Genomic DNA, 12,814 nt, shown 5'->3' on the forward strand with positions numbered 1-12,814 from the left:
CAGGACTATTACTTTTGACCCTGGACTCCGCTTACTGCAAAGTGAGTTGGAAGATTTATTACTGATCTTTGTTAGACAATAACCCTGCTGAGTTCTAACTTCTTCAGAAGAAAATTGAAGGAAGGAAGAAAAGAGCATGTACCATATTCTTTTACTGCAAGAGAAGTATATATAATACTTCTAGCCACGCTACAGATAACATGAAAATTGAAAATAATTCTGGATAATCGCAGTTATGTGACAACATTACCTAATGCACTTAAAGGGATCATTCTCAACTATTTATCATACCCAAATACGGAAGAGTTGCAGAGTTAGATTATCTTATGATACACAGTCACGGTGATTTACTTTTTCTTTCTAGTATGCTGTCTCTCAGACCAGGACCCACAAATGTTAAAAGCAAAGATTTCTGTACACCCATGTACACAGCAGCATAGTCACAAGAGCCAAAAGGTGGAAGCGACCCAGCTGTCCATCAACAGATGAGTGGATAAACCAATGTGGTCTATACATACAATGGAAAAGCATTCAGCTTTAAAATTCTGACACATGCTACAACACGGATGAACCTTGAGGACATTATGCTAAGTGAAATAAACCAGTGACAAAAAAGACAAATATGACATGATTCCACCAAAGGAGGTACCTAAAGGAGTCCAACTTATAGAAACAGAAAGTAGAATGATGGCTGCCAGGGGCTAGGGAAAGAGGGGAACGGACAGTTCTGATTTAACAGGTATGGAGTTTCAGTTCCGCAGGATGAAAAGTGTTCTGGAGAAGGAAGGTGGTGATGGTTGCACAACAATGTGGATGTACTTAACGTCAACAAACTGTTTAAAAATGGTTAGACCAGGCGCAGTGGTTCACGCCTGTCATCCCAGCACTTTGGGAGGCCGAGGTGGGCAGATCACTTGAGGTCAGGAGTTCAAGACCAGCTGGGTCAAAATGGTGAAACCCCATGTCTACTAAAAATACAAAAATTAGCTGGGTATTGTGGCACGCTCCTGTAATCCGAGCTACTCAGGAGGCTGAGGAACGAGACTCTCCTGAACCCAGAAGGCGGAGGTTGCAGTGAGCCAAGAGTGTACCACTGCACTCCAGATTGGGTGACAGAACGAGACTCTGTCTCAAAAAAAAAAAAAAAAAAAAAACTTTTTAAAAATGGTTAAGATGCTAAATTTTTATGTTATGTTATTTTGCCACAATTAAAAATAATTTTAAGACCATTTAAAAAATAATTCTTAAAAAATAAGTTAATGACAAAAGTGTAAAAATCTGCGTAGGGTGCAGGGGTGGAGGAAGGCAATTGAGACAGAGTATTTTTTTTCCCTGAATTTCAGATCTGCTTTAGAAATGGACATCTCTGCTTCCATCATAGCTGAGAAAAGATGCCACACCCCTGCCACTTTCCTCTCTCTCTCTCTCTCTCTGAGTGGTTCTTAACCTCTCTTTAATTTGGGAACATAAAGCAGCAAGTTCCCCTTAGCCTCCTGAAATTTTCCCAATTCACAAACGATGCCAACTACTCCAGCCTGACAGCTGCCTCCCCGGACACGGTGAGCTAGCCCTCTTCTGTTACAGGCGCTTTGGTGAGACACAGGCCTCGTTTCCATGTGGGCCCACCCAATAGTTACTTCAGTATTCTTGAATTTCAGTAAAGAGAGCTGGGAGACAATAGTGAGAAATGACCTACTGTACAATAAAGAACCTCTGTTGGGAGCTGGGGCAAAGGCCAGGGTACTAAGGAAATGACTTCTTGCTCCTTCCAATATTGAAAGGATACTCTAGCAAATAAAAGGACTTTGCATAAAAGGAAGAGACAGGCAAGCCTGTGTTCAGCACTGATGGCACTAAGGGTTCTCATGAAGATTTCCTTCTCAGATTTATGCCACAGTTTACATATAACCCCAGTGTGTCCTGCATTTCATAAAAAATAGACTCTTGGCTATTTCAACAGGAGATCACACAATCAGCTTTAAGGGCCCACCAGTGAATTAGTGGAGAGAAGGAGTTAACATGTTCCTGAGCCAGAAAGAGAAAAGAGGTCAATACTGTTGGCTCAAGAATTCAATAATGCATGGAGCTCCTACTCCATCCCAGGGCCCTGCCCATTCTCTTATCTAATCAGCTCCATCTCTGACCTGTTTAAATGATGAATTTCTGTTGTCTTTCTCTGTTTTGTTGTTGTGCTTTGTGTGGGGGGGGCAGCATTCTTTCCTTTTATTTTTATTTATATTTATCTTTTCTAGCAGGTAGAGGTTTCTTCAAGTTTCTAAATTGACAGTGTTTACAAATGTAATTTTTGATGCAGTTTCTGTAATATATGGTGATCTGCAGCTCTGGGATCACGCTTTCAGTTAACTTCCTGAAACTTAATAGCTTTCTTTTTTCTCAAAGTAACACATTTAGTGTTAACTAGAGACATCCTTCCTATACAATCTCTCTGAAAACAGCTTTATGCTTTGTCTCTTTGGAAGCCTCTGTTCCCCAACAGCCATAATCTAGTTCAGAGATCTGAGGAATGAAGGCCATCTCGAAACACTTGTTATATACAAACTAGAGGAGAAAATAAGGGTAAAATCCTAAGGATGGACGTCAGCTGATGGTGTTATTTAACAAAAGGTAGTCTGCCCCAGTCAGCTCCAGTTCATTCCAGATAACCAATTTTAGAAACTCAGTTTTTGTTTCAACAGAGACTAACGATCCTGGACTTCAGCAGAATTCTCCAATAGGGGAACCTTCAGCAGATGTGCTAGAGATAGGGGCAGTGATCCCAAATAGCATGTTTTCTGCATGAGGTCATAATCCACCAGGGCGTCTGGGAGGATACAGCACGCACACTTCTTACACTTTCTCAATACTCAGTTCAAGCTCATCGTAAAGACTCTGCCTATCATTTCCAAGGCACATTTGCTTCTATTATCTCATTTCTTAGGGATGTCTAGCAATTGTTTCAAATGTACACACATCCCAAAACACAAAACAATGCAGTATGTGGAGGATTAGCCCTCCACCTTGCATTCTTACCTCTTCTCGAGCTTCTCTGAAGGATGAATTTGAAGTTCTTCCTCTCCTAGGAAGGGAAGACTTGGTGGTGTCTTCCTGCTGCCCAAAGAGCTCCTCAATGGTCTTTGTATCAATTTGGTAGTGATGCTCCTGCCTGGCTGCCAAGGTCCAGATGTTGGTTTTGCCCCGAACTTGCTCCTCCGGAATAGTTTTCCAAAAAAAGCTTCTCATCCGCTTTTTCTTACCAAGGTGGCTGTAGCCGTTCATATGAGTAGTTGGGGGTGGGCCTGGTGGGGGAGGTGGGATGGGAGGCTCCCCAGGAAGTGGAGGTGGTGGGGGTGGAGGAGGGGAGGAAGGACACTCTTCCCTTGAACACGAACATGGTGGAGATGGAGGGGGTGGAGGAGGAGGTGGAGGAGGTACTGGAGGCGGTGTCTGCCCAATCATGAATCCAGGTGCTGTGGCAATATTCCCATTTTCTTTATCACTGGCCAAGGAGACACAATTCATAACATGCATAGTACTGTCGCCTCCTATGGAGATAATTTCTTGGCCTTGGAGAAGACGACACAAACATCAAACCTGTGTAGCACTTTTTCACCTGCTATCTGCCGCCAGAATAAAGGGCAACTGTCCTCTTCCAAACCTACCAAGATAAAATGAATATAAAATTAGTTACAGACAAACAGTTTCACATCAGCATCTCCCTTCAGAGGCTAGATCAATCCTCTCATATGAGTTAGATATGAAAATCAATGAGGGGCAACACATCCCAAGTTGCATTACAAGGAACCGATGCTTTTCTAAATGTGAATCAAATTTTACTACCTGGAAATTCTGCCAAAAATATTGCAACAAATCCAATTGGAAACCTTACATTAATCAACAAAGCACATACATATTGAGAGCCTGCTATAGGCTCAGCAAGTATTGCTCACTTTATGAATAAACTACTTGTTTACTAACTAGTTTGTTCTCTTTGGACAATGGTTGCCCAACCCCTAGGGAAACTGCCCAAATTGCTGAAGCATTAGGCATTAGTGACCCTACCTTTTTCCAGTCTGGACATGTCTCCTACCAATCATGGGTCAAAAAAGGCATCTTGCACCTTGGACGGATAAGGCAGGGCATTTGGAGATAATATAATAATGGCCTAGCTCATTTCCCTGGAATCAGGGCCACCATATTTCTGCTCTACCTGGTGATGTGGCTTTCCCCCAGATAGAGAAAAGAACAGCAGATATGAAAAATGAGATTCCAGCCCTAAATCAAGCTTTACTGCTTACAGTTTTAGACAAGTCACTTCGCCTCACTAGACTTCCATTTTCTCATTTGTAAAATTAGGAGAACACATTAAATGACCTCTATCATCTTGGATTCTAGTTAAGCCACTCTTTGGAAACCATCACCTGCCTCTTCTGCTTCTGACACTTTTAGCAAAGAAGAGAAATGCCCAAGGACATGCTGCCCATGTCACATCTACCCCATGTCTCTTATACACAGTCACCAACTTACTTTAGAGGGTTGCATTTTTATGGAATTTCAAATGTTTTTTTTTGATGCTGGGCTGTTACCGATCTGATGTGAGAGGTCAAAACAACTAAATTTCTTCAGATATGAGAACAGGTAAGTGGGAGCGCAGAAAAGGCCCCATGCAGGCTATTGAGTGAGCACCCCAACTAGGTGGGAGTGTGGAAAGGGGACTATTTCCTGCAGATCACAAAGGGCCATACACAATGGCTTTTTACACTGCACTTAGGGATGTAATTATCTTTTTACAGCACCACTGTCAAAGCCCATACTTACAAACATAACTTAATCAAATAATTTTGGACTACACAGAAGTAAACAATCTGATTTCACAGATTCAAATATTACAAAATGATTTACATAGAACCATATCCAAAAGACAGGGCTGCCTTGGGAATAAGAGTGGAGATTCTAGGAATACACTGCTTTTTCTCAGAAAGTTCTGCTGCTTTCAAGATGTGCAACGTGAGATGAGGTCAGTAACGTCACCTACATTTCAGCATCTCATCTACAATATGAGGAAATACTTGTTCCATTGGTTTGTATAAAAATAAAGAGCTAACACATGTATGGTCCTTACTAAGATGCCTGGTACATAGTTAGCTATTATTTATAACAATAACAAGCTGTTATCATATGTGCATATTACTTCCCTTTATTTTCACAGGTATTACATTTGCTTTAACATACATATTGGGTTTATAGATAAAATGCCAAGTTACCCCTGGCTACTAGGAACAAACTTATAATATTTCCATTCTTTGCTATCGAAGTTTGTGAGATCTGTCCTTTCTCAATTCTTGGTGATCATCTATTAAATTGTCTCCATATTTCAAAAGCAAATATTTTAATGAAACATTTGAATATTGGAGTTCTGAAAACTGCCTCTATATGGGAGGAAAACGACATTTCCAGCTATTAATTGGATACTTTAAAAAATCATTTTAACCATTTTTAAGTGTGCAATTTAGTGGCATTAAGTACATTCACAGTGTTGCACAGCCATCACCACTGAATAGTTTTTAAATAAGTAAAATAGAAAATATTTTTTCAAGCTGACATACAGCTCACTTGAGAGGCAACTGGCTTCTAGAAGGAGTTTTCATAATTATCATTAGGGGCATAACTAGGCTGTTTTCATAGTTGGCACCCTTAAAGCAAATGACTCATTGTCAATTACAGTTTATAGTTATATTTGAACTCTTCTTTTTCAAGACTGTGCAGGTAATTTTGGCAGTTTATCCTTACATATTTAAAAATACTTCGGTACATAAAACATCTCATGTATAGAAGAGTGGTTAATCCTCCAATTTACCTCCAATTCCAGATATGCTGACTTATTTATAGATTATCCCTCTTAAGAATGGTGATAAGCTCAAAAAGTCTCCAATCTAGAAAGCAATAACTCATTCAGTGCTGCCTATGTACAGATGTGCCACTAAACCTCACAATGCAAATACAGAGATATTGACAAAGACTAAGGAAGACTATATACTCCAAGGTTAAGCAACCTCACTGTTTCCTAACAACAAAGCCAGAAAGGTGCACGTTTTAGTACTGTGCTTTGCACAGAGGAAGTGTCAGATAAACAATTGTCAAAGTAAAAAGTGACATTTGTTAGCTCTGTATTGGGATGATTCTAACCAATGCCCCATGTAAAAGAATGTTATTTTTAAGTTAAAGGAAACAAAAGAAAATGTACAACACTGTCCCTGGTATGCTGTCTGATTAATTTTTTCCCAGGGTAACACACAAGGATCCTAGCCCCGCAACAGCAACAGCTTCTAATGAATAGGTTCGCCAGCAATGATTAGCCAAGACACTAATGCTTTTACTACCCTTACTCCAATAGGGTTTCCCCCTGGGCCAGGATGCCAATGTGAAAGAGGTGGCAGGAAAAGCAGAGTACAGACAGAATTCTAACCCTTTCCACAGCCACATGGAAATTAAAATAGAGAATATACAAAAGAATGCTGGATTTGCTGCAGTACTGCCCACAGTAGAGATGCAAACACACACTCTCCAGGTACACTAGGAGAACGCAGGTGATGCCGCAGCCCTAACAGACCACACTGACTGCCTGTTTCTCACAGCTGACAATTGCCAGTAGGGACAATGGGATTAGCCCCCACTCTGTCTGGAAAATGCTAAGTAGTCCCATCAATCTGCCCCTGGGGAAGACAGAGACAGGCCTGTATGTTAAAGATCTCAGCTACAGGTTGGAGACCTCAGCAACAGGATGAGGATAGCTGCTAAGGCTGACAAGTGCCCAGCTCTGAGTAAAATGCAGAGCTGTCATGGCTGGGTTCTGAAGATGGGAATGTCTCTTCAAGTCCCCTAAGTGCTACTCATGACCCATCAGAGTTGTGTTTGAGTGATAGACTCTCCCAAAGAGGCTGTAGCTCAGTTGAGCATCTTTTAAGTATGTGAAATTTCAATAAAGCAATGCTGTGATCATGTACTTAACTTCTAGTTAATTGGCAGGCAAAAAATCTTAGAACGTTCATTAAGGGTCTTCAAAGCTGCCCCCGGCCCCCTCCTAAGCTCTCTTGCCTAAACAGCCCGCTGTACTTTTTCCTTGGTGTCAGAAACATCCCTAGAAGTTCTAGTCTCGGCCGGGCGTGGTGGTTCACGCCTGTAATCCCAGCACTTTGGGAGACCGCGGTGGGCAAATCAGGAGATGAGGAGATCAAGACCATCCTGTCCAACATGATGAAACCCATCTCTACTAAAACACAAACACACACACACACACATACACACACAGTAGCTGGGCGTGGTGGCGCGCGCCTGTAGTCCCAGCTACTTGGGAGGCTGAGGCAGGACAATCGCTTGAATAAGGGAGTCGGAGGTTGCAGTGAGCCGAGATCGCGCCACAGCACTCCAGAGCCAGACTCCGTCTCAACAGCAAAACAACAATAACCAAAAAAAGAAGTTCACAGCACTCCAGAGCCAGACTCGTCTCAACAACAAAACAATAACCAAAAAAAGAAGTTCTAGTCTCTTGAAAGGAGTCAAGAAAAAAGAGTATGTAGGCTTCATCTCACAGTGTATTTAAGGGGACAGCATGTTCCTGGACGTCAGTTTGGAGCTCAGGACTTTCTTGAACGAGGACCAGTGGGGTCTTGCTGCTCAGCTGGTCACTCACTCCTTTGGTCAACAATAATCAAAAGGAACATCAAGGAAAACCTGCCAGAAACCTTTCCCCTTGACTCCTGGCATGTGCCATAGATGAGGCGGGGGCAGGAAGGGCTGGCGCACGTGCTTCTGATGACAAACCGGGGCAGAGCAAGCCGAGTTTGAAGAGCAGAGGTAGAGAAACACACAGCCCTATTTTACTGCATTTGGGAGAGAAGAAAAGGATGGGGAAAGTATGGACAATTCTAAACTGGAATTCTTACTCTCACTCCACTAATTCGGGAAAAGGATCCTCCACCACCACTTATCTTTCAAAACTTTTCTTGATTATTAAACACAGAATGTCAGTCGGTACGATACAGTAGGGCCAGAGCCGGACCGTCCAACTCTTCTGTGAGTTCCGTCGTCTGTGTTCCATCTGCCTGTACTCCAGGCAGTAGTGAAAGAACCCAGGACAACGCGTTCCCAGTCAGCGCCTTCAATCTGCAGCACAATGTAAACATTCAGAGACGTCCGAGACCAACACCGGAGAGCAGAGGAAGAATGCCTGTATTTGACTGTACATTTTCAGTTTCTCTTACTGTCCCAAAACCAAGAAAAAAAAAAAAAAGTACATGCGTGCCAAAGGATGCTCTAGAGAGAGGGAAGGAAGCGCTGGCTGCTCCTTCCAGGAAGACAACTGTGGGTCAGTAGAAGGGGGTCACAGACGGCCGAACCCCGGAGATCCTTTCTGTCCACACAAGAAGTTTGAAAACCGACCATTAAGTCCGGAGGAAATTCGGCCTGGGGGGTCCTGGGTCACCACTTCTTTCAAGTTTGGATACATAGTAGTTTACTAGGTCTCCGCATTAGCCAGCGGTCCGCAGCCTCCTTCCATCCCCAACCCAGAACCCCCGTCCCTGCCCGAGCCACTCACCAACAAGCCACCAGCTGGACCGCGAAACCCCGGGAAGCCGCACTGGGGGCAGCAAACTGAACCCGAGTGGGCGGCCCCGTGGGCCGCGCGGAGCCCCAGCCGGGTCCTTATCAGCGCCGGGCAGGAGCTCGTCGCGGCACGAGGGTGGGGCGCCGGTGCGCGCGGAGATCGACGCCCACACGCGCCGCGCCGGCTCTGCGGCGGGGAGAGAGGCCGCGGCCTGCAGGGCGGAGACTGCAGGGCGGGCGCCCAGCGCCGGCAGTGCGCGACCCTCGGCCTTCCGCAGCGCCGACCGCTCTTCCGTCAGGCGGCTGGAGCAACTCGGTCGGCCGCCGGACCGGATCGCCCATTCCCGGCCCTCCCAACGTCGCGAGGGGGTCTGGGCCCCGCCCCCACCCGCCGAGGGGCCCCAGCTGGAGAGCCCACGCCCCCCACGCCACGCCCCCCGGGGCGCCAGCCCCTCTGCGGGGGCTTAGCACGCTGCGCCCACAAGTGGGGTGGGAGACGGCTAAGGGAGATGTCCATGTAATTGAAACGAAAGTGGGGTGTCTTGCGGCTCGCAGACACCCGGTCTGCGGCGGCCGCGCGCTCCCACCCCACCCCGAGCCTCCGCCGCGACATCTTCCCACGTCCCCCGTCCGGGTCGCAGGCGCGGGGGAAAAGCCTCACGGTCGCACTGCGGCTCTGCCAAAAGGGAGCCGGGACGAGCGGGTGAGAGAAACACGGGGGAGACTCCTGGTGTTTGAAACCGGTCAGAACCCGCTCTCCAAGAGCTGGGGACACCCCTTGTCTGGAGGCTGATCCCCAGCCCACCCGCTTCCTCCCCCTCCCCACACTCCTGCAGGCGCGGGGCGCAACTTGTAACCCGAACTTCGCGCAGCCGGAGCAAGTGTGTCGGGGCGAGAAGCGCCTAGTCCTCGGTCCGCACCACTGCACTGGGTCCCCGCCACCGCCACACCACTATCTCAGGGGCCAGGCGTGGCCCCCGGCTGGCTAGGGAGCCGAGCGCGGCGCCGCGGCTGCGCATTCTGTGCGGGATGCCGCTGTCTCCCACGGGCGGGGATAAACTAGGGGGCGGTTGATCTGAAATTCTTAGCCACGGCTAATAGTCAACCACCCAAGTGCGACCCGGGGCAGCCCGGCAATGCAGCTCGTTCTCCAGACGCGGGTCCACACCGGCGCGTCCTCGCCTCCAGGGACCGATCGCAGTCCTCCAAGGCCGGGTAAGGGCGACCGCCTAAGTTATCCGGGTGGATGTGGAGGGAGCTGGAACCTCCTTTCCAGCTTTCCCGGTGAGGCTCGGAGGAAGCCGAGACCCAGCACCCATCGGCCGCGCTTCTCGGCGCCTCTGCCTCGGGTCCCAGCCAACACCCCGACCCCGACCCTCCCGAGCTGCGGGGCTCCAGCTCCCCGTGTCCCGCGCCGCGGTCGCCCCAGCCTCGGCTGCCCGACTCGCACTCACCCGCGGCCAGCGCCCCCCGCTCCCGGCGCGCAGACCGCTGCAGCCTCCCGCCGCTGTGTCGACGCAGCGGTCTCCTCCCGGTCACTGCAGGCCCCGCAGCCCCGGAGCGCGAGGGGGCAGGGCGGGGCGGGGCGCTGCGGCGGCCTCAGGTAACAAAGCTGCGGCCCCGCTGCTCCTGGCCGGTCGCGAAGGGCAGCGCGCCCTTTCCTGCTCCGCCTCTCCCTCGCCCCCCCTTCCACCCTCCGCGCGCCACCGTCACCGCCACGCGCTCACCTTCACCTGCGTGGGGCCCCGGGGGAGACGCTTCGGGGCACACTGCTCCCCGCACCCGAAGGCTGGCGCGGGGCTAGGCCCGGGGCCGCCGAGAGATGTAGGGGCGGCAAGAGATGGAGATAGCTGGGCTGCCCAGAAGAGCCAGGTGTCCTCGGGAACCGGCAAGAGGAGGCGCCAAGCTGGCTTCTGAACCGGCAAGTGCCTTTTACAAAGGAGCCTTTGCGGCAGCCTCCCGGGAACCCTCTCTTGTGCACACGGGCGCGCGCACACTCTTATATACACGCGCGCGCGCGCGCGCACACACACACACACACACCCCCGCACACGCCCCCCCAACGCACGCGCCGGACCACCCTCTGCCCCAACACTTTCTTCTCCCTGGAAACCTAGTAGCACTTGGGCGAACTGTCCTGTCCCAGCTCCTGCAGCTGAAACCTGGCTGGGCCAGAGCTTCCCAAAGGTCAGCTCCTCCCTGGGGCCTGCCAATCTGTAAGTTTGTTGCCGTTTTTATTTTGTTTTTGTTTTTAATTCTCTATAATGATAACAGGAACCTTTAGGTTGTATTAAAGCGTAAAAAGACCCCTCAAAAATTTTTGCCAGGCCTGATCGAATGAACGCACGCTGTCTGGGAAACGCACACTCCTCACAGAAAGAAACAGGGGAATCGATTTTATCACTTTTTTTTTTTCTTTTTTTCCTTCAAAGTGACTTGGGCCGCCAAGCAGTGAGAAGCAAGTAGTCAAAGAAAACATCCCGGGCAAACCGGCTGACCGAAAATCCACTGCCGGGGTAGGGAGGCGCCCTCTACGGGGATGAAGTCATCGCTACCTTTGACTCTTTGATTCTAGATAATCGACCAAGACTTTTCCAGCCTCATGCCTGACGCCTTTCGCTTCCTCCACCCTGGTCCTCAGTCCCTGAACTCCCAGGACAGAATTCCTGGCCTCCATATGCAAGCCTTGGATCGAGAAAGAGAAACTATTAGTGTAAACAAACCCATCAACAAAAACCAGAACTGTGCCTGCCAATAGCCCATTTCTTGGCCATTGATCCGAGCATGAAGAGAAATGGATCCAACTAAGAGAACCTTAAAATCTTAAGGAATAAGAAAATGTAATAAAGAGAAAGACAATGTCATGCTCAGGGAGCTAATATTAATCCCAAAGGAATATTGACTGTTCAGGCTCAAGTTAAATTACAGCAGATCGAAAGTGAGGAGTGGAGTGGCATCTTCTTTTCTTTTACTGTCGACTTTGTTAAATGGGGACTCCACACTCCCTGCCTACTCTTCCCTCCTCAACCCCATGACAGTGGCATCCCCGCAACTGTATTGAGCATGCGCTCTAAAAACAGTTACTTTTTGAGAAGTCAAGTCTGGTGACCCATCCTCAGCTCCTCGTCCCTTTGATCTCCTTGGCAGCATCCTACCCTAAGGCCTTCTCTATGCTTCTCTGGCCTTCTCTGCTGACCCTTCTCTTCCTTTGAGGAGAGTAACAAGGTTCTTCCAACTCTTGATCTCCCATTATCCCATAAAAATACCTTCTGATTTCAAATTGAACCCATCCAGATGTCGTGGGGCCTGAAGCTTGTATAACTCCTCCGGGAGCTTCTTAAAGGAAAGCAACAAAAACTTACAAATGTAATACTAGACATGTATCCTTGGAAGGGCCATGAGGGAAAATGAGGGACTTGGAAACTTGAGCTTCAAGGTACATCTCCGGGTTTCTCTTCAATGTCAGGGACTCTTGAATCCATATGGTCATAAAATTTCAAGTCCAAATTCAAATATCCAAAAGTCAACTCATCTTTCCCTCAAAACTAGTACTCTTCCCGCACCCATCACCTCCCCCTCTTTACCTAAGACCTGGTTTTTCTGTTTGAAATCCTAGCTTTTCCTTTGCTTCATTTTCTCTCTTAAATTCTTTAAAATTCAAGTATTTGCTAAATTTGCTGCTCTTTCCCAAGTAACCTGTCTTATTTTTTACATGCACCATCACCGCAGTAACTGTAAGTAGTGGAAGAGGGAACCACTATTTATCTGCTGTTGGCCACATATCAGGCACCACACTTGATTCTCACCATGATCCTATAAGCATTCGGATTTGCCGGCTTAGAGAGGTTAAATTGGATACCTACATCTACTGCCTTGGTGTTCTTTCTGCTTCTCTCTTCTTCCTAAATCCATCCCAAAACTGCTGTCAGTTCACTGTTTTTAAAAGTCTGATTTCATCACATTACCTACCTCTTCAAAACCTTCTGCAGATTCCCATGTGTTCCTCCAGGAAGAAGGCAGCATTCTTCAGTCTGACAATCTGGCAGCATCCTACGTTTATCTTCCACAATTGGATGTGTCCCATTTCACTCAAGCAGTGGGGTGTACTGCCCCTGAATATGTCATTGCTTATTTTGACTTTTTTTTGTTTTTGAGACGGAGTCTCACTCTGTTGCCAGGCTGGAGTGCAGTGGAGCGATCTGAGCTCACTGCA

General features: G+C 47.7%; 1 protein-coding gene and 1 long non-coding RNA gene across 6 annotated transcripts in view; one reads left to right on the plus strand and one right to left on the minus strand.

Moving 5' to 3' along the window:
• Positions 1-12,814, minus strand: part of LOC105463494 (FH2 domain containing 1) — a 54,925-nt gene that overhangs the window by 33,148 nt on the left and 8,963 nt on the right. Inside the window, exons 1-2 of one of the 5 annotated variants that reach the window (XM_011710612.3) lie at positions 10,329-10,609; positions 3,031-3,655 (exon numbers count right to left, since the gene is read on the minus strand). In XM_011710612.3, coding sequence (XP_011708914.2) covers positions 3,031-3,528 — 498 coding nt within the window. In that variant the 5' untranslated portion in view covers positions 3,529-3,655; positions 10,329-10,609. Of the gene's footprint in view, positions 1-3,030; positions 3,656-7,940; positions 8,552-8,593; positions 8,713-10,055; positions 10,133-10,328; positions 10,610-12,814 lie in introns of those variants that run through there. The other 4 variants (XM_011710611.2, XM_011710609.3, XM_011710614.2 and 1 more) reach the window with 4 other exon arrangements.
• LOC105463495 (uncharacterized) lies at positions 9,629-11,966 on the plus strand. Its single transcript, XR_976368.2, has 2 exons — positions 9,629-9,816; positions 11,034-11,966. It is a non-coding gene; the product is annotated as an uncharacterized lncRNA (long non-coding RNA).

Source organism: Macaca nemestrina, chromosome 3 (assembly GCF_043159975.1).
Source record: "Macaca nemestrina isolate mMacNem1 chromosome 3, mMacNem.hap1, whole genome shotgun sequence".
In the NCBI taxonomy this organism is placed as follows: Eukaryota; Metazoa; Chordata; class Mammalia; order Primates; family Cercopithecidae; genus Macaca; species Macaca nemestrina.